Source organism: Geotrypetes seraphini, chromosome 3, assembly GCF_902459505.1.
Source record: "Geotrypetes seraphini chromosome 3, aGeoSer1.1, whole genome shotgun sequence".
In the NCBI taxonomy this organism is placed as follows: Eukaryota; Metazoa; Chordata; class Amphibia; order Gymnophiona; family Dermophiidae; genus Geotrypetes; species Geotrypetes seraphini.
This window is the reverse complement of record NC_047086.1, coordinates 213,069,100-213,092,481: the sequence shown is the minus strand read 5'-3', so window position 1 is coordinate 213,092,481 and position 23,382 is coordinate 213,069,100. Positions and strand designations below refer to the sequence as shown.

Below are 23,382 nucleotides of genomic sequence, written 5' to 3'. Positions count from 1 at the left end.
AAGATTATGTACCTGGGGCAATGGAGGATTAAATGCACAATGACCACCTCAACTCCCTGGTAAAATCATGCTTCTTCAGCCTCCACATGCTGAGGAAAGTGAGATCCTGCTTCCGCCAACAACACTTTGCCGTCCTTGTTCAATCCATCATCCTTTCCAAACTAGATTACTGCAATTCCATCTACCTTAGTCTAACAAAAAAGAGTCTTCATAGACTTAACTAATTCAGAACACCGTGGCCAAGCTGATCTTCGCAAAATGTAAATTTGACCATGTCTCTCCACTTTTGTCCAAACTCCACTGGCTCCCAATAATCGCCAGGGTTCATTTTAAATGTTCCTGCCTAGCTTTTAAAATCCTACATGACATCCTCCCTCCTCTAATCCCTCTATCTTGGAACTCCCCGAGTCTCAACAATACCAGGCCCACCCAAAAACTTAAACTTTCCTTCCCCTCACTAAAAGGTATCCTCTATGCGGGAAAATTGGGAAAATCTCTCTTTTTCAGAATTACAGGATTTTGGAATAACCTTACTACCTCACTGCGGACTCAGGTCTCCTTCCAACTATTCCGTAAGCATCTGAAAACCAGTCTTTTCACAAAAACATAACGCTCTCCTCCCCCCCCCCCCCTATTCTCAATCCACCAAACTCAATGTGCTGTTCTCTTCCTTTATTAAACTTTTGTAAACCGTGCCGAGCTCTATATTCATAGAGAGGATGCGGTATATAAACTTAAGGTTTAGTTTAATTTAGTTTAAATGCAAAGTCACAAAAAACTACACTGGTAATCAAACTCTGTTCCAAAAATACCTCTCTTTTGTGTGTTGTAGATATACTCTTTATCAGGGAGAAAATGGTGGCAAAAATATCTTCTTCCTCACCCTGTCTTTAATGTGTATTAATGTATATAGTGTTGCAAAAAGAGGAAGGAACCTCAGATCCCTGTGCGTTGTGAAGTGTGTTAACTGAACAACCACACTAGAAAGGGAAAACTCTTCACTGGCTCCACCCCCCTCCTGCCTAATATCATTGTTCAATGCTAGCTCACACTTTAGTAAGTTAATGTGTGTCTTTCTTCTTCAAAACTTCTGCAGACAATGACAAGAGGAAAATGCAAAGAACTTAGCTTAGGCAGGGCAAATGAACTGTAGGCAGCCCAGTGCACTAAATTATGTTCTTAAAGTTTCCCAGCCTTACCTAACAGCCTTTCCACAATACAGCTTGATGACAATATGTTAGCCCTAAATGTGGCCTAAACAAAAACAATGTTGTTCCCTTGGAAAGGGGGAGTGAATCTATGCAGCCCAATCTGCATTAAAAACAACCCTTTACAACAAGTAACTTAAGTAAAAATTCTAGGAGTCATCTTTGATATGAAACTTTCATTCCACGAGCACATTAGCAATGTAGTGAAATCCTGTTTTTATAGACTCCGAATGATTCGGTCAATATCAAAAATCCTGGAAACAAAATCTCTGAATATATTAATCCATGCATCAGTAATTTCAAAATCAGATTACTGCAATTCATTGCTTAAAGGGATAACTCAAAAAGAAATAAAGCGCCTTCAAATAATTTAAAACTCGGCAATAAAACTCATCTCAATGTGAAAAAATTTGATCATGTATCACCGCTCTTGAAGAAAGCTCATTGGCTCCCAGTTGTTCACAGGATCGCTTATAAGATAATATTGTTACCATTTAAAATGATTAATTAAAAAACACCTGAATTTATAATCTGTTAATTCCATATGCACCGTTGCACACACCTAGATCCGTCAATCAGCAATTATTAAGCATGCCCTCTTTAAAAATAATATGTACAAGATGATTAGAAATATTCTCCGTCATAGCTCAGCTGTGGAATGCTCTACCCCTAGAATTAAGGGAAGAAAAATTACTTGACCACTTTAAAGGGAAACTGAAAAGCCACTTGTTTAAAGATACATTTTCATTATAGCTTTAAAGATGCCTTCTCATTATAGCTCTAATTTTACTAAACACTGATCTCTAATTAAAACTCTCTTTTAATTTTTCCCTTACAATTTTTCCCTTTTGTACTTACCTTAATTGTTTATCCTACAACGAATGTAGTTCCTCCCCCCCCCCCTTCCCTCCATGTTCCAGTATGTCTAGTTAATTTGGCATTATGTCTATGTACTTTTAACATTGCAAAATTTTTATGTTTGTATTTTGCCTAGAAATTTTTTAATAGGCGACTACGGCTCACAAAAATGTTAAAAAGACATGGCTAAGAACTGATCCTTGCATCACACTACTGGTAGCCCAAATTATGTACACTCCTCTCTCTGTATTCACGGTTTTAGTATCTGCGGATTCAGTTATTCGTGTTTTCTTGGCCCACGACCCCCCCCCCTAGTGAATCTCTCCATCCTCGACCTCCATGGGAGCGATTTTCCTACACGGACAAGCTCGGGCAGTGATCAAAGTTACAGGAGGATCTGGAGGAGAAGGTGCCCTGTTCCTCACCCCAGCCCTGCGCCTTTCTGCCGTGGCTCCGCACCTTAAGCCCGAAGCAAGCCAGTCCGTGATGGTAGAGGAGAGCCTGTGGACCTGTGGATGCAGCTCTGGTTGCCCCCGTACTTCAAACCTCTGTACTACAACCTACTCGTCATCCCCTTCCTGGGCAACTTCAGCTTCTGTGGCGATCTAAAAGTGCAGGTGGAAGTCTGCAATGCCACTCGCCACATTGTGCTGCACGCCGACCACTGGCCATGCATGGACTTTACCTGGTGAGCTAGCGGTGACGTGGGGCAGAAGCAATCTTCCTACACTCCTGCCCCGTGCAAAGCCATCATCAAAATGGCTGCCGTGAGTTCCCGTTGTAGACTACAACGGGAATTCATGGCAGCCATTATGATGACGGCTCTGTACGGGGCAGGAGTGTAGTAAGATTGCTCCTGCCCCATTTCACCACTAGACCACCAGATAAGGTCCGGGAGGTAGGAGGGAGGCAGGGGTGGGTCAGAGTCGGCCCAAAAGTTATTTGCGAATTTTCCATATTCGCGGGCCGGCTTTGCCCCTAACCCCTGCGAATACAGAGGGAGGAGTGTATATTTAAAGGTATTTTGGTTTATTAACAATGTCATATATCACCCTTCCTGAACACATAACAGGGTAGTTTACAATTAAAAGAATTAACACAAAAGAAAGGAACTCCATTAAATTGAAAGAAAAGTAAACCACCCATACTAGAAGCAAAGATAAAAGAGGAAAGGGCAAACAGAACAAATTCAGAATTTGGTAAGTGAATCCACATCACAGGATCACAATTTGCTACCATCATTCCAAAAGCTTTTTGAAACGGATATGTCAAAGGCAGCATGGAACTTTGGCTAGAAGAGACAAACATTAGGGGAGAGAGCATTTCACAATGAGGGGGCAGTATCATAAAATATGCATCTGCTAGTAGACTAACATGGGGAAGGGATATGTAAACAAAAATAATTTTGAGAACGGAGGGTTTGCTGAAGTATGTAGGGTAAAGCAATGGATTACAAAGAAACGTATAATGCTACTAGATCCTCGGTACGTGTCACGTTAGGATAAAAACTTGCATTGTAAAAATAGCATATTGTAACCTTTAAACTGTATATTATGTATATTGGTATTAGATCCCTAGTATGTGTCAAGTTAGGTTAAAAACTTGTACAGTATTGAAAAATCTTGTACTCTAACTATGGCAAATTATAACCCGTTAACTGTATATTATGTACTAGTATTTAAGCCCGTTACACTAACGGGTGCTAGATGTCTGTAGTCTGTTTTTATTTTTTTTTTGTCTCTCTCTCTTCAAGAATGACGCTGTCTGTCTGTCATTCTTTGTGTCTGTGTCTCTCCCTGGTCCCCTGTCTGTGCGTCTTTCTTTCTGTCTGACTCCCTGGCCCCCCTGCTTGCCAAAGCAGCCCCCTTTCCCTCTCCCCCTGTTGTACAATGTCTGCCTGCTTCGTGGCCCCCCTTCTGTTCCTCCCTCCCCCCAATTGCTGTCTGCCCCCAGCACACCCCTCCCCCAAAAGCAGCCCCCTTTCCCTCTCCCTCTGGCCCCCTGTTGTGCCATGCCTGCCTGCTCCGTGGCCACCTTCTGTTACCCCCACCCCCCATGATTGCTGTCTGCACTCAGCACAACCCTCCCACCAAAACAGCCCCCTTTCCTGCCTGCTCCATAGCTCTTCTTTTTTCGCTTCCCCTCCCGTTCTTCCCCTCCCTCCACCCATCCATGGTTCCTGCCGCCACTGCTGCTCCTGTTCAAAGCGGCCTGCTTAGGTTCGTGGCTGGCTGTAGCGAACCTCGCAGGCTGCTCTCCATATGGTAGCATGTTCCCTCTGATGCGATCGCGTCAGACGGAACGTGCTCCATGTGGAGAGTGGCCTGTGAGGTTCGCTACAGCCGGCCTTGAACCTCAGCAGGCCATTTCAAACAGGAGCGGCAGCAGTTGGAGCGGGAGGGGGGAGTCGTCGACGTGTTCCCTACTGGACACTGCCGCCGCCTGCTGTCTGATGCGCCAAGCCGGCGCATGCGTTTAAGCCTCCGAATACGGCCACAGACGGACACAGCACATGTCAGGTACCCACAGCCTCCTAAGTGCGCATGTGCGCTTAGAGAATTATTATTATTATAGATGCTGACCTGTAACCTGTTCTGAGCTCATTGGGGAGAGCAGGATAGAAAACAATTTTTTAAAAAAATAAACAAGCAATATATGAAGGTGATCCCCAGTGGAGAGCCTTAAACTTAAGACTCAGATCTTAACTTGCACAGTATTGGGTGTGGTTTTAGGTGTGTCTTTAGTTATGGATGCCCAGGTCAGCGATAATATAAGGGAAACTTACATGTCTGTCTGTCTTTCTTTCTGTCTCTCTCTCTCCTTGGCCCCTGTGTCTGTCTGTCTTTCTTTCTTTCTGTCTCTCTCCTTGGCTGCTGTCTGTTATTTTTTCTGTCTCTATCTCTCCTTGGCCGCTTTCTATCTGTTTGTCATTCTTTCTGTCTGTGTCTCTCCCTGGCCCCCTATCTGTTTGTCTTTCTTTCTTTCTCTCTCCTTGGCCGCTGTCTGTCTGTCTTTTTTTTCTTTGTCTCTATCTCTTTGGCTGCTGGCTAGCTGGCTGTCTCTCTGGCTCCCTGTCTGTTTGTCATTCTTTCTGTCTGTCTCTTTCCCTGGCTCCCTGGCTTTCTCTGTTGCGCCATGCCTGCCTGTTTCTCCGTGGCCCCCTTCTGTTTCCCCCCATGAGCAAATCAAGATTGATGCCTGTCCCCCAGCACACCCCTCTCCCCAAAGCAGCCCCCTTTCCCTCTCCCCCTCCACTTCCCTGTGCAGCAGTAGCAGCCGGACGCCTCACAGCACCCGCACCCTGTCCATCTCGTCCAGGCCGAAGAACACCCTCCTGCAGTTGCTCTCGGCGGTGAACCCTCCTGCTGTTGCTCTCGCTGCCACATATCACCACCGCCACACCGCAGGAGACAAACTGCCACTCAAAGCGCTGCATGCGTCGCAAATCGCTGCACGCGCTGCAAATCGAGCACGGAGGCACAAATCACGAAGGCAGGGATTCACGCCGTTGTAAGTGCACATGAGCACTTAGAGTTTTATTATAGAGGATTCTTTACCTGATGATGTCTAGTTGACCACTGTCTTAAACAACATAAACCAGTTGCTACAAATTAATTGGGAAAGGATATAAATGGGAGCAGGCAACCCCTTTTGTGATACAGCTATATTGGCTGCCCTTTCAGGTTAAAATCTTGTTTAAAACTTTATACATTTTGTTTTTAAAATCTTATACAGTATGTGTAACCCTATGAGCATCAGGGTGAGTTACTATAAGAGATTTTTGATTAACATTTGAAGGTTAAGGCCGGAACTAGTTAAGCTGGGATGCTGGCTGGCACTTAATCCACTAATTCAGCACACTTCTATCAGTCAAATTAGCCCACGTGTGGTTACAAAATCCAAACTATGAAGGGTTTCTGCAACGTGAAGTTTAGATGAGTTAGAATTAATTACCTGTAACAGAGGTTCTTAGTTCAAAGGGCAGCTACAAAAATGGTCAGTGGTCATCATAAACCATAGGGGGTCAGACTTAATGATCTCAATATGTATACTTTGGAAGAAAGATGGGAGAGGGGAACACATGATAAAGAAGTCCAAATACCTCCACTGAAAGTCTCTTTCAATTGAAACGAAGCTCTGGAATGAAAGCATACAGAATGAAGATGAAGCGGTTAAACTCAGGAGTAATCTAAGGAAATACTTCATTATGGAAAGTATGGTGGATGGATAGGATGGTCTCCCGGTGGAGATGAAAACTGTAGCTGAATTCAAGAAAGCATGAGTCAGGTATATTGAGATCTCTAAGGGAAAGGAAAGGATAGTAGATGGCAGTGGCATAGCGAGGGTGAGAGGCACCCCTCCCCCTCATTTCTGCCCCCCTGCTCCTTCCCTGATCCCGCCTGCCATACGTGTCTCCCGCCCTTCCTCTGTGTCTCTAGTTTAAGTTGTTGCTCACGGCAGTCAACAGTGTGCTCCTCGGGACCCTGTCGGCTCTCCCTCTGATGTCAACAAGAGAGCCAATGGGGTCGCAAAGAGCATGTTGTTGAACGCTGCGAAAAACAACTTCAACTAGAGATATGGGAGAAGGTAAAGGGGACACGTGAGGGGAGGAATGGGAAGAGGCAGGGTGGTGAGGAGGAGGGGTGCCAGCGCCCTCACCAACATGGTGCCCAGGGTGGACTTCACCCCCCCTCCATTACTACTCCACTGGTAGATGGTATAGATAGGCAGACTGGATAAGCCATATGATCTTTATCTGCTGCCATATTCTTTGTTTCTCTAACATGATTTGCACCAATTGCTAGAGGCACAGAGAGAGAAAGTAATATTTCCTTCTTTAGGACTCCTTCACATAGAACCATACAACCAAGGAGATATAGATTTGGTTTATCTTGGAAGGACTGGAGGGGGGAGTACGAGGGAATGAGAACTACCAGTCCAGTTATGCAATGGGCTGTAAAATCAGTGCTGAATTAGTCTGAGAGAAAAAAATCCCGAGACCATTGGCAACTTCAAGCAAAGAGCTCAGAGCTTCAAGCCATGGAGACTAGTTTAATATATATTCCCAGGTTCCAGGTCTAGTTCCAGACCTTCTGCTGCGTTCAACCTGCTCGATGGCTGCTGAAACACCCTTTGATGGTCACTTCTCTACTGTTTTCTCCACTAAAGATTTGAAACAGATTCAGGTTCTGTGGACAGTGTGAAGATTAAGAATTTGCACCCTCCTCAAGAGATGAGGGTGTGAATTGTATCAGAGCTCACCATTTAGCCCCCCTCCCCTCTCCTGCCCTTCTCACCTCCCTCTTCCTTCCCTTCTTCAACTTTGGGCACTTCTGGCTCTTCTTCTATCATTGCCATAGGCTGCAAAAGAGAGGAGATCCCACACCAGTTTCCAAATGGATCAGCACAATAAGTATTACAGAAATGCACATGAAGAAAGGATGTGGACCTGTAAACACATAGAGATACATTCACATGCTGATATGACACTCACATTCTTTTTGTCATCCTGTCCTTTCTTCCTTTCCTTGTTTGCCATAATGACCCCTGTTCTGAGTGTGTCAAAGACAGGATCCGATCGGTTGGCTGCCGCTAGGCCACAAGACGAGACACAGAAAGGAAAAAGAGAGGATACGCATGAGTGGGCAATTTCTGAGTAACACCAACTACTGCCAAATCAGCAGAGAAAATACTCACAGAAGGGCAGCAATTCTTTCACACAGGCATACTGCTGATTACTGTACAGAGGGGAGCTGTATGCCCTCCGGAACCCAGGGGGCTGTAAAACAAAGCAATAATAGCCGGAAAATCCACCAATTCATTACAAACTGTTCTCCAAATATGAAGCAGGGCTTGCTGATGTTGACTGTTTCAAGATTTTGTTGTAAACGTTTTTGTTTTGGGAGGTATATCAAGGCTGATTTCCTATATGTATATTTTTTCCATTAAGTGTTTTGAAGCTTATTAAGTAATTGTTGTTTTAATGTATTTGTTATAAATTATATATGTTTGTTGGATTCTGCCTAGAAATGTTGATAGAGTGAAATATAATTTTTTTAAATAAATAAGTAGTATGAGCAAATTATTGCTTGCTAGATTGATTTACATAGATTTAGATAATTAATGAAGGCCACCAGGCATGGCATTCTCTCTTTCTGCTTCTGGAAGAAACTCTTTTTTTGTGACTTGTCTCCATCTCCCTTTTTCTCTTGTAGTTCTTGTAGTTCTGGCTGCTAATTGCTCCCTCCTGGAAGCAAACAGTCAGGTTTTCAGGATTAATATGATGAATATGCATGATACAAAACAAGCCACTCAAAAATTAATGGAAAATCCACAAACCCAAAAATATATATACAAAACTGTGAGCTTCAATACCACAATCAGAAAAAGAGAGTAACAATTGTCTTGGGTGGAGGAAAAGACCTCTCAAAAGCTCAGTGAAACAGAACTGCGAAACTCACTGAGCTCTTGAGGTCTTTTCCTCCACCCAAAACAATTGTTACTCTCTTTTTCTGATTGTGGTATTGGAGCTCACAGTTTTTCTTATTTTTTTTGGTTTGTGAATATGCATGACATACATTTGCATACATTGGAGACCCAGTATAGGCAAATCTCTTCCATATTCATTGTAACTGTTCCGAAAACTTAACTGCTTAGGTGCACTGCCAGGTTGAGAAGTTTAGTATAGCGGATTACTGCTACTGGATATCTGGCTCTGTCCATACCCCTCCCTGGAGATGACATTTCTTGAAGCCTCTTAAGCCTTAAAATGGCACCCGCTGAAAGCATGCACCAAAAGAACAGATATTCTTCTTAATTTGTCTCCACCAGACATCCCTCCATCATTCTATGTACCTACACTCCATATGTATTCCTCTCATCCTTGTTTTTCCTTTATCTGGTCTTGTGCTATGCTCTTCACACTATGCCTCCAGGCCATTTTTTCCAGTTATGCATATTCATATATTGTTCTCCAAGACCTTCCTACCTTGCTATAATTCCACCCTCTATACCATTGGGCTCATCATCACACTGGCAAGGTAGGTTTGTTTACTGTAAGTTACGTTAAACATAAGTCTCAGTCTATGACTTTATCCTACAGCACAGTCTGTAAATTCTCTGCCTTAAGAATTCTATGTTATTTCTTATAACTGGGCTTTTCTACCTGGTTACTCTCCATATTGATTTCTTATCAGAAAGGGGGATCAAGTTACAGTTGTCTTCTCTACAAAGTTTCAACTATTTCAGCTTGAGATTTCTTCACCTAATTACCTTTCAGGCTATTGAGAAACCCTTCCACTGACTTCATCACATACCTCCCTCCCACCTCCCATCAATCCTCACTTGATGGGATGTGTCAAAGTGGAAGATGATATTTTCTTTCTCAAGGGACCCTTGGCCACAAGAGGGCACCCGCTCAAACTCAAGGGCGGAAAATTTCATGGCGACACCAGAAAGTATTTCTTCACAGAGAGAGTGGTTGATCATTGGAACAAGCTTCCAGACTTTAAGAATAAATAGGATACCCATGTGGGATCCCTACGAGGGTCAAGATAAGGAAATTGGGTCATTAGGGCATAGACACGGGGTGGATAAGCAGAGTGGGCAGACTTGATGGGCTGTAGCCCTTTTCTGCCGTCATCTTCTATGTTTCTATGTTCTCAGTTGTCTTCCTCATCTTACCTTGTCCTCAAAACTTCTCATTTCGGGTAATATTAACATTCATACAGATAAATTCTGTCAAAGCATTATTTCACATCGGATTGTGGGTTCTCCTAGTTACTACATAAAACTTTGCACAAGCTGAAACACAAGTTCTTTTACCAGATTCTGTTACTACTATTCCTATTTCCCAGTCTGATTGCATTTTAATTGGGTTCACCTTAACTAACCTCAGCTCACAAAAACGTCCTTGGACTCATTTATAGGTCCAAAAAGCCACATCAGAGGCTGAAATGCCTTTACAAATAATCTAATTTCTCCCTCTGGCTACTTTGGCCTTATCTTGGAATTACGCTCAAGAAGGAAGAGAGTGCGGTGTAGTGGTTAAAATGATAGCCTCAGCCCCCTGAGGTAATGAGTTCAAACCCTTGTGACCCTGGGCAAGTCACTTAATCCGCCCCCCATTGCCCCAGGTACATTAGATATTGTGAGCACACTGGAACAGACAGGGAAAAATGTTTGAGGACCTGAATAAATTCATGTAAACCATTCTGAGCTCCCCTGGGAGAACAGTCTAGAAAATTGAATAAATAAATAAGAAGAGGTCTTAGAAAAGGTAGCCCCATTTAAAGTCCATACTGTTAAATCCAACAAGGATCGTCTGTGGTATTCTCCAAAATTGTGTTTAAAACCAAAACAAAAAAAAAAGTCATTCATTTTAAAAGGCATGGGAGACGGGGCAAAAACATAGCAAACACTATACAAGGTTCTCTAAGCTTGAAGTTAAGCCCCTACTGAAAGGATAACCTCACCAGGATAATCATCCTTCTAACTTTTTTAGATTTCTAAAACATACTTCTCCCTATGCATCCTTTTTGTCTGACCATAATTATAACCTTACTTCAATACATTTTGCATCATTCTTTATAAACAATGCACAAACCAATCAGGTATTAGGCCCCTAATTCCATCCCAATAAGATTCTTGTGTTTCTTCCCGATATATTCCCCAGAAATTTCTCTCCACATTCACCTACCCACAAGCATTCACTACCTTTATTCTTCCCACCAGGCTGATCCTCGTTTGCTAACCTTATTTCATCTAAAGTGGTCAAGAAATAAGAAAGGGAGCCATACCTACATTTTATGATTTCATTTCACAAAAATATCACAAAGTTTAATGACTGTATCCTGGTGGGGGATATAAATAAAGCTACTTTTGGAAGACAGAGAGAATGATATATTAGATTGCATTGTGTGTGTTTTTTTAGATTTAAAAAGATCAGTTAGATTTGTTCACTACTCAGATAATGGTATTTTAACCCTTGTAATCTTGTTTTGTCTGTAATGATTATGTATGTTTATATGCTGCAAGTGGGGTGTAAATATTTTAAATAAATAGATGAACCAGAGTACCTTGGTCAAATCTCTATCAACTGGGCCTGCTGAGTGAAACATGCTGCCAGACTACATCAAACAAGAAAAAGATTTGTGCAAATTTATAAAATTGTTAAAGCGTCATCTGTTTTATATGATGAAGTATGATGGTTGATGCCTTTTATATGAATTGGCAACTCTATTGATTTTTGACATGTTTATTTTGTTTTGTTATTTTTTAATTGTGTATGTTTGGTTGTAATCTGCCTCGTGTAAAGGCAGAATATAAAAATTATAAACTATTAAACTCAAAGCTGGGAGCCACATATCTAGAGGGAAAATTAGCCCCATTCAATTATGGTCCAAAATTGATCCACATTTATAAAAAACTAATATTGTATATACCTACAAGAGATAATAAAACATTGGGCAAATCTAGTCCAAGATTCTATGGATCTAATTGCTTCATTACAGAAGCAGTCAGTCTGTGGAACAGTGGTTAAAGCTACAGCTTCAGCATCCTGAGGTTGTGGGTTCAAACCCACCCTGTTCCTTATGACCCTGGGCAAGTCACTTAATCCCCTCATTGTCACAGGTAAAAATGATGAAAATTGAAATATGAACATACCGAGTAGGTGATATGTTTTGGAGCTTACTAGTTCAATGCATCGATGAAGAAAATTTGCTATGAACCATGACATATCATCTACTGGGTATGCAATAGTTTCTTCTTATATACTTCATTGCACACCCTTATTCATATGTTCATATTTCAATTTTCATCATTTTTAAGTCTTTTACAGTTTTATATTATTTTATCTATTTTTTTTAACAGGTTTTGTTTTTTAAGCATTTGTTTTAGTTATTTGCATTTATTATTCTGTTTTGTTGTTCTGTTGTTATACTGTACTATATATGTTCTCATTGATACTTTATATCTTGTATGTTTTTTCCTTAGACAATATATGTAACCCTAAGGCAGGATCTTTGAGCCGAAACATGAACCCTGTCAGGTCTATTTATATCAATTAAACACATTTAGAAGAATCTCATCATTTTAAAGCTTTAATTCTGGGTATAAATCCCTGGTTGTCGTGCACTGTTCCACCCCCATTCTGTTTTGGACTGTGTTAAATGACTTTCCCAGAGTCACAAGGAACTGCAGTGGATATCAAACTCACAACCTCGCTGAGGCACCTGCTCTAACCACTAGGCTAAACTTGCATTCCTTTACCCCATTCCTAGTGAACTAAACTGTCATTTTCCACAGTTTTGCTCTCAAAATGCCCTTCTTCCTTTCGTGTAATATCTCAAACTTCAATTTTCAAAGTCCACTAGGGCAGGGATTTCAAAGTCCCTCCTCGAGGACCAAAATCCAGTCGGGTTTTCAGGATTTCCCCAATGAATATGCATGAGATCTATTAGCATACAATGAAAACAGTGCATGCAAATAGATCTCATGCATATTCATTGGGGAAATCCTGAAAACCCGACTGGATTGCGGCCCTCAAGGAGGGACTTTGACACCCCTGCACTAGGGTCTCCAGAAGACACTTGGAGCCAGAATGAGAATTTTAGCACTCAATGGCATCTTTCAAGTGTGAGTGGTAGGGAGGGAAGGGGTCATTCTTTGGACTGCCTACCCTTACACTTAGTGATGTAGTAAGGGTGAGCGGTGCCCCTCCTCTGCCCTCTTCCCCACCCCCCACCCCCCCCCCTGCCACACGTGCGCACCTTCCCTTTACCCACACCTTTTTAAACTCTCCGGCATAAGTAGCATGCCCACATCAGTGTCAGCTCGCCCTTTGATGTCACTTCCTAGGCATGGGTCCCAGAAGTGACATCAGAGAGAGTGCCAAAGCAGACTCAGGCAGCAACCTTGTGCTGGGGAAGTGAAAAAGGTATGGGGGGAAGGCAAGGGGTACATGGCACGGAGAAGAGGAGGTTGGGGGGGGGGGGTGCTGAGAGGAGGAGGAGGAATGCCGTAACCTTAGGAAGACTATGCTTGGGGCAGACCGCACCCCCGTAACCCCTAGTACTGTCACTGCCCCTGAGTAAGAACGACTGTCAAGATCTATCATTTTGTTTTTGATTACAGTTGCTCTTTGCCAGTACTCCAGAAGCTGCCACCATAGGCAACCTCCTAGTTTGCCTAAAGGTTAGGATGGTTCTGTATGAAATTATTTATTGGGACTTATTACCTGCCTTTATGAAGAGATTCACCCAAGGCAGTTGTCTTATTGTTCCTGATTGCCTTCAGAAACCTGAAGCACAATTCCAAAAATTCAATGGGCATAATACCAGAACCACCCAGAGCATCATCGCATTAACCCTTTGTGTTACCTCCCCCTCTGAGTTTCCATACTTACGATCTTGCCAAAGCAGCGCTGGAATTCCACATAGGACTGGCAGTGGTGATGAATGTTGGTCTTACAGTTTTTACACCTCAGTCCAAATTTGTTGTTGACTGAAAAATAAGGGAAAAAAAAGGCACTTGACCTGCATGGTGCTGGTCAACATACAGGAAGCCCAGAACTTCCTCTCACCATCATAGGAAGAATATTGATAGGTGGGAGAGAACAAAGATCTTATTCAAGTCTAAATTGGGGAAACCACAAACAATTAAATGTAGTCACAGTTATGTATTCTTACACTGGTTCTTGTGATGTCAAGTTTAAAAACAAAAATAAATATTTGTGAACTTATTAAGTCAGAAATACTATATCTCATTTTGTAAGTCAAATGAATCTTCACTTTTCCTATGTAAAATGTCTCTTTAAAGATTAAACCAATGCCTAGAAATGTACGACATGTACTACTGATGTAAAACTTGGGTTTTGCAATAAAACAAACAAACAAAAAATTGGAAAGTTTCGATGCTTCCCAGAGGCTTCTGTTGTCTTTAAACTAGTTTTGGCTTTCTAACCAAATTCACTATGCCTCCTAATGCATTCTGGGAGTTGTCGTAATTTGAAAGTGGAAGCAGTAGTAGGGTTACCATATTTAGTGATGTAAAATCCCAGACATGTGGTCCTGCCCCGTTCCACCCCTGCCCCCACAAAGCCTCATCTCTTCTTTCCCGAGCTCTGGTCACATCTGGAGGGCCTCCAAGCATGTGTGGATGCATGTGATGTCATCCGCGCATGCTCAGAGGCCCTCTAGACGCAGCCAGAGCTCAAGGCTGTCTAAAGCCCAGATAAACTGCCAGGTTTTGGAAAGTCCATCTTAGCACCAGGATAGTTCTCTACAAAGGGAGCATGTCCGGGAGCTCAAGGCTTAGTTCCAAACCAGAACTGAAGCAGTCCCCACCCCCCACCTACCCCCAGCAGAAATTGGATAACTTGACTGTGTTGACATATATCTCACTCACAGCAGAAGCTGGTTTGAACTACAGGTTTTCAAAGAAGTTTGGCTTAGTGGCTCATTGTTAGCAGTGCACAACTCTAAGTGGCAACACTAGATTTCAGTTCCCAACTCTATTCCTCTACTCCCCAGATCAACTGGGGCTTTAGATGCTGGGAAAAGGCGAGGGAGAGAAGGATGTTACAGAGTCTGTCATTGTGCAATAGTGACACCTAGTGGCTGGATTTAAGACTCAAAATTTGCTTGCAAGCCCCCCTTTCCCCCAAAAGTGTCATCACTGTAATGACTAGCTTGAATTAAGCTGGGGAAGGATATAGAATAGGGGAAATATTCCCAGGGTAATTGTAAATGAAGCCTTGTAGCACTGAAACTCAACCCCAAATTTCAACTAAACTAAAAGCCTAGAAGAGCAGAAAAACTGCAGGGTGAAAACAATTTAAAGATATCAAATACATACTCCATCTGTTCACTCTGCCAAAGTGTCCTTAAGTGAGCAAGAAGTGATACTGAGGCTACAATAGCAGACTTTACCATTAATAGGGAAATCATGATTTATCCCACTGTATCCATGAACTTACCATTCTGACATCTTTTAGACAGGACTTCCCAAATATGTCTTGCTTGTCCCATTAGGTTATCAAGATATTCACAGTAAGCATGCATAAAGTAATTTGCATTTACTGGGTTTCCAATATATGCAAATTTCTCATGCATAATCCTTATGGATATTCTGAGAACCTGCCTGGCTGTGAGTCTCCCCCACCCCATGATAGGTTTGGGAAGACTTGGCTTAAATCAATCCAAGCATACTGCTCTAGTGCTAGTGTTCCTTCATCGCATGCAAACAGTTGCATTTCTGATGTCCTTATGTGAAGTGGAAAGTACTTCTCCCTTGCATGCAATGGAGCAAAGCCAGAACTAGATGTGTTTAGGTTGACCCCAGCAAAATGGTAAACGCAGCAAGGTTCTTAGCTACACAGAAGAGAAGGTGGGACTTACGCACGATCATACGGGCGCAGACATCACAGAACTTGGGCTTCTTCAAATAATGATCTTTGAACTTGTGGGGCTTATCATTGACAGGCTTGGGGGGCTCTGGAGGTGGCTCCTCATTCTCCTCCTCCTCCTCCTCATCCTCTTCATAAATGTAGTAGATGATGGGTCCAGAGTGTGCTAGTTCTCCATTAGGCTGGGCTTCTGGCAGGATCTCCTCTTGATTCTCCTTCCGTCCGGCTTTGTGGAAGATCTTCTTCAGCTTTTGCAGCTGAGGGAAAGGGGCACGCATCAGAAGGGAGCTGGGTATGGGCACACAATACTACGCTGCAGTGACCAGGAGGTTAACATCACAAACTTAACCAGCTAGAAATTGTTAAACTGGTGAAGAGGAGTACAAGGAAGACTTATCAACAGTAACCACTTCTTTCTGCCACATTCACTGCTATGGTGATCAAGGACCCCATCCCCCCAACAAGAGAGTCTCCCCCTTTTAATATAGCAGTTTCTTCCTCTAGAACAGTGTCTCTCAAACTGTGTGCCCCAAAGAGATTCTGGGTGTGCCGTGAGAGATTCCAGAATTTTACTTTGTTTTTAAAAATTCCCTTCATAAGTATACACTGGAATAGATGACATGTACGTCACACATGTAAGAGTCTGTCAATGTTATGAACATCTGCATGTGTAAGGATACAACCATCCATACAAGCATTATTCTTTGGTCCTTGCAAACTAACGGCAAGTAATTTCAGTTTTATTTTTTACGCAGTAGTTATCCTAACTTGAACAACAAAGCAATCAAGGCTTTGTTAGCCATTTGGATCTTCTTTGTGAAGCTGGATTTTCAGCTCTGACAGAAATTCAATTGAAAAAAAGAGAGCGACTGCTGATGGTGGATGATGAAAATGTGTTTGCTTGTCGACTATTGAGCCGCATTTTGAGTTAATTTACACTCAAAAACAAGCACATTCATCGCATTGATTAGCAATTCTATTCTATCTACTTTAGTTTCACCATCGTTACAATTACCCATATATAGTTTAAAGAACTTTTAAATAAATGACTCTCAAATTTAATTTTTTGTTGGTTTTGCTCTAGAAACATAACAAAGACCTCCAGGCCTATCAAAGCATCTGCCCATTCTTCCTCCCTGCAGCAACACAACAGATCTCACCTTGTCTCCAGCTTTACCCTTCAAGAAAGTGCAACAGGCAGAAAATATTCTCAGCAATGGGAAAGCAAATTCCAGTACAGTCATACCTCACCACCTGTTTCAAGCATCCACTGCCCTGTGTTTGCAGAAATAATTCCTTGCTTTTCTCCTAAGTCTATGCCCTTCCAGAGTCTATGCAGATGGAGTGAATCTCCCTTCCCCATACCCATAAGGGGAAAAAAACCCCCAGCTTACCATGTCGTTGACAGAACTGTTCAAGCAGGCAAGTGAAGTCCAAACCCCACTTTGGCAGGAAGGTCCCAATCAGTTACTCTTCTGAACCACCTCAAATGCCTAATCCAAAACCTTCCCAAAAAGTCCCTTTTACAAACTCTTGAAAGGTTCACTGAAGAGTAAATGAACTCTGACTGGAATAGCAGCACTTTTCCTACTAAAAGGTGTCCTTGCCCCGTCTATAAGGTAGGTGGGTAGGACGACAAGAGGTGGAGTTTGGAAAAATCAATCTAGTCAGATCATAGATGTCTCTAAAAATAAAACAAAAGGTGTTTGGCTCGTTAATGATCCATCGTGGAAAGAGTTGGTCGTTGATACTAAATATATCTTTGTTCCATCTCTCCCTCATCCCCCTGGGAAACTAGCATGAAAGGATGGCATGGCTGCAGGATTATCTGTGGTAACTAGCATGAAAGCTTCCTTCGTTAAGAATGCAAGAAGGCAAATTTTCTATTCAAAACTTTGACGCTGTATACTAAATATAATCTGAAGATGGAATGATGTTTGATTGCTTACGGCATTCCAGAGACATTTTTCTGTGTAGGTTTGTTTGTATCTGTGATTTATATTATGTATAGTTATTTGTAAACCACCCAGGTTTAGGCAGTGTATACATTTAGTTAAAATAAATAAATAAATGTGGATTTTGAACTGTACAAAGATATACTAATGTGCAATTTCAAGACATGCAGAAGCACACCCACAGAAAAACAGGTGCATTGAAGATCCACACACAACCTTAATTTTTTTTGGGGGGGAAAAAAGGTAGAGATGCAAACAGTATGGGGTAAAACTTACATGCGCATATATAAGTTCTATAGCAACCCCAACCCCAGCCTCAAAGACACCTTGTGGGTAGATCTTAGTCTCAAACTCAATCTGGTTTTGTGCATGGATACAATATGCATAGTTCTGCAGGTAGGCAGAATACTGGCAATTTACCTCAAGTCATCTCAAAGTGTCACACAGGGCATTTATCACAAAACAAGCCCAGCATGGTTTCATCAATGTGTGTTTTGAACATCTGCATCATTTAATTTCCTAAACAAAAGAACTAACATGACTACATCCTAGGACTCCATAATTGTGGTTTTGAGTAGAGTGTGAGATATCAAATGTGTGAAGATGAAGGGAAGTACATATGGGGCTGAGGGGTTATATGGGCGAGGAAGGAAGTGTGCACTGCAAATGAGGGGAGAGGCCATGCAGCTGTGTGTGTATATACAGTATATTTAGACATAGAAGCCAATTATTTTAGAATGGCTAGGGGTGCTAAACCTATCACACATTTAGCTTTCCTTGGACAAACTGAAAGCATTTACTCAATACTGGGAGTGCTCCAGCACCCATGGAAATGGGTTGGTATTTGGGAAGAGTGAGCGTGTATGTATGTATATGAGGTGAGGCAGGTGACTGGTATATGCTGCTACAAATGGAAATACTTAATATGAACCTAAGAATAGCTTTACTGTGCCAGATCAATGGTCCATCTAGCCCAGTAGCATGTCCTCACGGTGGCCAATCCAGGTCACCAGTACCTGGCAAAAATCCAAAGAGTGTGTGGCACAGTGGTTAGAGCTACAGCCTCAGCACCCTGAGGTTGTGGGTTCAAATCCCATGCTGCGCCTTGTGACCCTGGGCAAGTCACTTAATCCATGTGAAAAACTACAAATCCACAAACTCAGGGGAACCAAATAATTAACTCTGCAAAAAACCCCTGTAGAATTTACAAACCTTTCTGTCAAAAGGATTGCTCTAAACACATTCAGCTCACAACCGACTGGGTTTGTTTTAAGAAGGAGGAAAAAGCCTCAGACTCAAGCTTACTGCTAGCAAGTTAACATGCAGGCAAGCAATATACAAGGAGATACCTCATTGGCATAAAAAACTTCCTCCTAACCAAATACCTTTAATTGTGAGCAAACTTAATTGTGTTTTGCTATATGCAGCAATCTATGTGCTGCCTCTTTAACTATTCTTTAAGTTTTGACAATGGCCAGCCAACATTTCACTGAAGCTCCGTCAGGGCATTCCAGGCTTCATTCGGCACCTTCACTCTGTGCTCACTGGCATTGCTCATCATCAGAATTTAAATCGGTAAGTCACTTGTCCCTCCTTTGTCTCAGGTACAAACTCTCAAACAATAAAATAAAAACAATCCCTTGGGGGTCTAATGGCCCCTTCCCTCAACTTAGAAAATTCCCTTATTTGACAGACTAACCCTGGCCAGAGCATCCCAGGATGCACCATATAAGGTTGGGTACCACCATTTTCCAAGATGGCAGCAACAAATGTTGGAGTGAGTGAACATCATATCTGCCTTCTGTTAAAGCATAGCTTGGTGGGGGGAAAGGGTAACCTAATTATCAAGAACTTGAATTTTTTTTAAGTCAGTGAAAAGGGGGGTTGGAGAGAAGGCAACAGTATAATAATGGATGATTTCAAATTACCCCAACATTGACTGGTTAAATGTTACATCAGGAAGAGCTAGGGAGTTAAAATTCCTAGACATCATAAATGACTGCTTCTTGAAGTAACTGGTCCGGGAACCGGCAAGAGGAGGAGCTATTTTAGATTTGGTCCTCAGTGGAATGCAAAGCATAGTACAAGAGTTAACTGTGCTGGGTCTGCTGGGAAACAGTGATCAAATTTGAGCTGATACATGGAGTGATGTCACAAAAGAAATCTACTGTAGAAGCATTTCATTTTTCAAAGGGCGGCTATGATAAAATGAGGAAAATGGTTAAAAGAAGCTAAAAGGATCAGTTGCAAAGATTAGGACTGTACACAAGGCGTGGATGTTATTTAAAAATACTATCATGGAAGCCCAGATATGATGAAGTCCACGTATCAGCAAAGGTGGAAAGAGGAGGAAATGACCAGGAAACAGCATTACTAACATTTTCGGAGGTGACACGGACACGGGGTCATAGCCTGAAACTGAGTGGCAGCAGGTTTAGGACAAATGTTAGGAAGTTCTGTTTCACATAGCGAGTGGTTGGCACTTGGAATGCTCTCCCAGAGGAGGTTGTGGCGGAGACTACTGTTCCGAGTTTTAAGCGCAAGTTGGATGCACACCTTCTTGCAAATCATATTGAGGGATACGGGAAATCCGGGTCTCCAAAAAGGAGTACCTAAATGGGCCTCCGCGTGCGCGGATCGCTGGACAAGATGGACCTCGGTCTGATCTGGTGAAGGCATTTCTTATGTTCTTATGTTCTTATGAGATCTGGCATAGTTAAAAGGTGAAGTGAAAGAGGCTATTAGAACCAAAAATACATCCTTTAAAGAATGGAAAAAGGATCCGAATGAATAAAATAAGAAGTGACACAAGCACTGGCATGTTAGATGCAAAGCATTGATAAATAAAGCTAATAGAGAATATGAAGAGAAACTTGCCAAAGAGGCAAAAACTCATAACAATTTTTTTAGGTACATCAGAAGCAGAAAACCTGTAAGGGAATATGTGGGACCGTTGGATGATGAAGGAGCAAAAGGGATGCTCAGGGAGGATAAGGCCATAGTGGAGAGACTGAATGAATTATTTGCTTTGGTCTTTATGGAAGAAGATATAAGAGATCTACCTGAACCGGAAATATTTTTCAAGAGTGATGATGCGGAGGAACTGAAAGAAATCTTGATGATGCGGAGGAACTGAAAGAAATCTTGGTGAATCTGGAAGATGTACTATGTCAAATCAACAAGTTAAAAAGTGATAAGTCGCCTTGACTGGATGGTATACATCCCAAGGTACTAAAAGAACTCAAACATGAAATTGCTGACCTGCTGTTAGTGATCTGTAACCTGTCGTTATAATTGTCTGTAGTACCTGAAGATTGGAGAATGACCATTGTTTTGCCGATTTTTGAAAAGGGTTCCAGGGGAGATTCGGAAAATTACAGATCGGTAAGCCTCACTTTAGTGATGGGCAAAATGGTAGAACCAATCATAAAAAATAAAAAATTGTGGAACATGTAGACAAACATAATTTAATGAGACAGAGTCAGCATGGGTTCAACCGAGGGAGATCTTGCCTCACCATTTTGCTTGACTTTTTTGAAGGTGTGAATAAACATGTGGATAAGGTGAGCTAGTTGATGTAGTGTATCTAGATTTTCCAGGAAGCTTTTGACAAAATTCCTCATGAGAGGCTCCTGAGAAAATTAAAGAGTCATGCGATAGGTAGCAAAGTTCAGTTGTGGATTAGGAATTGGTTATCAGATAGAAAACAGAGGGTAGGGTTAAATGGTCCTGTTTCTCAATGGAGAAGAGTAAACAGTGGAGTGCTGCAAGGATCTGTACTTGGATTGGTGCTATTTAACTTATTTATAAATGATCTGGAAATTGGAACAACGAGTGAGGTGATTAAATTAGTGGATGACACTAAACCAGACATGGGCAACTCCGGTCCTCGAGGGCCAGAATCCAATTGGGTTTTCAGGATTTCCCCAATGACTATGCATTGAAAGCAGTACATGCAAATAGATCTCATGCATAGTCATTGTGGAAATCCTGATAACCCAATTGGATTCCGGCCTTCGAGGACCGGAGTTGCCCATGTCTGCACTAAATTGTTCAAAGTTGTCAAAAAGCATGCAGATTGTGAAAAATTGCAGGCAGACCTTAGTAAATTGTAAGACTGGGCATCTAAGTGGAAGATAAAATTTAATGTAGACAAATGAAAAGTGATGCACATTGGGAAGAATAACCCGAATCACAGTTACCGGACAATACGATGCAACCTTCTGATCAATTGTGGGCAGCGGACAAAAAAGCAAACAGGAAGCTAGGAATAATTTAAAAACGGATGGTTAAAAAGACAAAGAATGTTATAATGCCCCTGTATCATTCCATGGTGCGACCTCACCTGGAATATTGTGTTTAGTTCTGGTTTCCTTATCTCAATAAAGATATAACAGCACTAGAAAAGGTTCAAAGAAAAGCGACCAAGATGATAAAGGGGATGGAACTCCTCTCGTATGAGTAAAGACTAAAAGGATTAGGGATCTTCAGTTTGGAAAAGAGATGGCTGAGGGGAGATATGATTGAAGTCTACAAAATCCTGAGTGGAGTAGAACGGGTACAAAGACTAGGGGACACTCGGTGAAGTTACAGAGAAATACTTTTAAAACCAATAGGAGGAAATATTTTTTCACTCAGAGAGTAGTTAAGATCTGGAACGCATTGCCAGAGGTTGTGGTAAGAGTGGATAGTGTAGCTGGTTTTAAGAAAGGCTTGGACAATTTCCTGGAGGAAAAGTCCATAGTTTATTATTGAAAAAAGACATGGGGGAAGCCACTGCTTGCCCTGGATCGGTAGCATGAAATGTTGCTACTCCTTGGGTTTTGGCCAGGTACTAGGGACCTGGATTGGCCACTGTGAGAATGGGCTACTGGGCTTGATGGACAATTGGTCTGACCCGGTAAGGCTATTCTTATGTTCTTAAGAGAAGGAGACAACTATACTGCAAGGAAATATTATTTTTAATTTTGGACAGGGGTTAGGTCAGATTGGGGGGTCCACTAGATAACAGGGACCAATACAGAAAGCTATCAGAGATGGGGCAGGGGGTGTTGGGTTGAGAAGAGAAAGGGGGTACCACTAAACTAAGTCCTCTCATCCCAGCCTTCTCTATTTTGCCCCTGACCTCATTGTGAAAACAATTTTTTTGCCTCCATTCGTGTGGAATTGGTAATGACCACATTTGCATATATTTAATCACATGCACAGTTAATACTTATACTGAACCCCTTTTTACATTGCTTGCCCATTACCTTTCACCCTGCAATCGACTCGTGGTAGTTTCCTTCATTGGTCCCAGAATAGGCCAAGAGGATTTTATATGAATACAGCTACTACTTAGTGTTACGTTAAAGCAAAATATTCCAGTAGTATCAGCTTGAACTTTTCATTCAGTATACTCAGACTTTTTAAAGAAAGTGTGCATTTAGAACAGTTGTCTGAAAAAGTCCATTGACATTAGGTTTGAATGAAAATTTAGAAGTTTCTCAGTAGGTACAGGTGATAAAATGAGCCAGGAAGGACGGGGGCAGGGGGTAAAGAGAAAGAGGAAACCTAAAGAGTGGAAAGGATGGCATGTAAAAGGCCAGACGGAGGTTTCAGAGAATCATTATAAGTCTCAGCACCACATACGTACTAGCCCTGTCTGATGCACCTGGAGCTAAACATTTCTTAAAAATAAGAACTTAAATCTGCCTCTTTAATCATCTGTTATTTACTGCTCTCCATTAATGTGAACTGTTTGGGGGGGGGGGGATTTCTCTGTAATATGTTTTGTCTTATTACATAAATAAAGATTATTGGAAAAAAAGAACTTACTGTGTTTCCTTCATTTTCAGCTGGTACTGGGGAAGCGGGTGGATCTAAAGTCTCTTTCTCTGTCATGCTGAAAGCAAGAGAATTTCAATTAAGCACTATCTTGGGCAGATTCTGGCAGCCATTAAAGCAAGACTGG

General features: G+C 42.0%; 1 protein-coding gene across 3 annotated transcripts in view; it reads right to left on the bottom strand.

The window, feature by feature from the left end:
* The window catches only part of STAC3 (SH3 and cysteine rich domain 3), a 64,216-nt gene that overhangs the window by 26,232 nt on the left and 14,602 nt on the right, over window positions 1-23,382 (bottom strand). The window contains exons 2-8 of one of the 3 annotated variants that reach the window (XM_033939716.1): window positions 23,247-23,313; window positions 16,869-17,158; window positions 15,467-15,731; window positions 13,474-13,571; window positions 7,764-7,845; window positions 7,561-7,658; window positions 7,364-7,427 (exon numbers count right to left, since the gene is read on the bottom strand). In XM_033939716.1, the coding sequence (XP_033795607.1) occupies window positions 7,364-7,427; window positions 7,561-7,658; window positions 7,764-7,845; window positions 13,474-13,571; window positions 15,467-15,731; window positions 16,869-16,871 (610 nt within the window). In that variant the 5' untranslated portion in view covers window positions 16,872-17,158; window positions 23,247-23,313. Of the gene's footprint in view, window positions 1-7,363; window positions 7,428-7,560; window positions 7,659-7,763; window positions 7,846-13,473; window positions 13,572-15,466; window positions 15,763-16,868; window positions 17,159-23,246; window positions 23,314-23,382 lie in introns of all 3 variants that reach the window. The other 2 variants (XM_033939715.1, XM_033939714.1) reach the window with 2 other exon arrangements.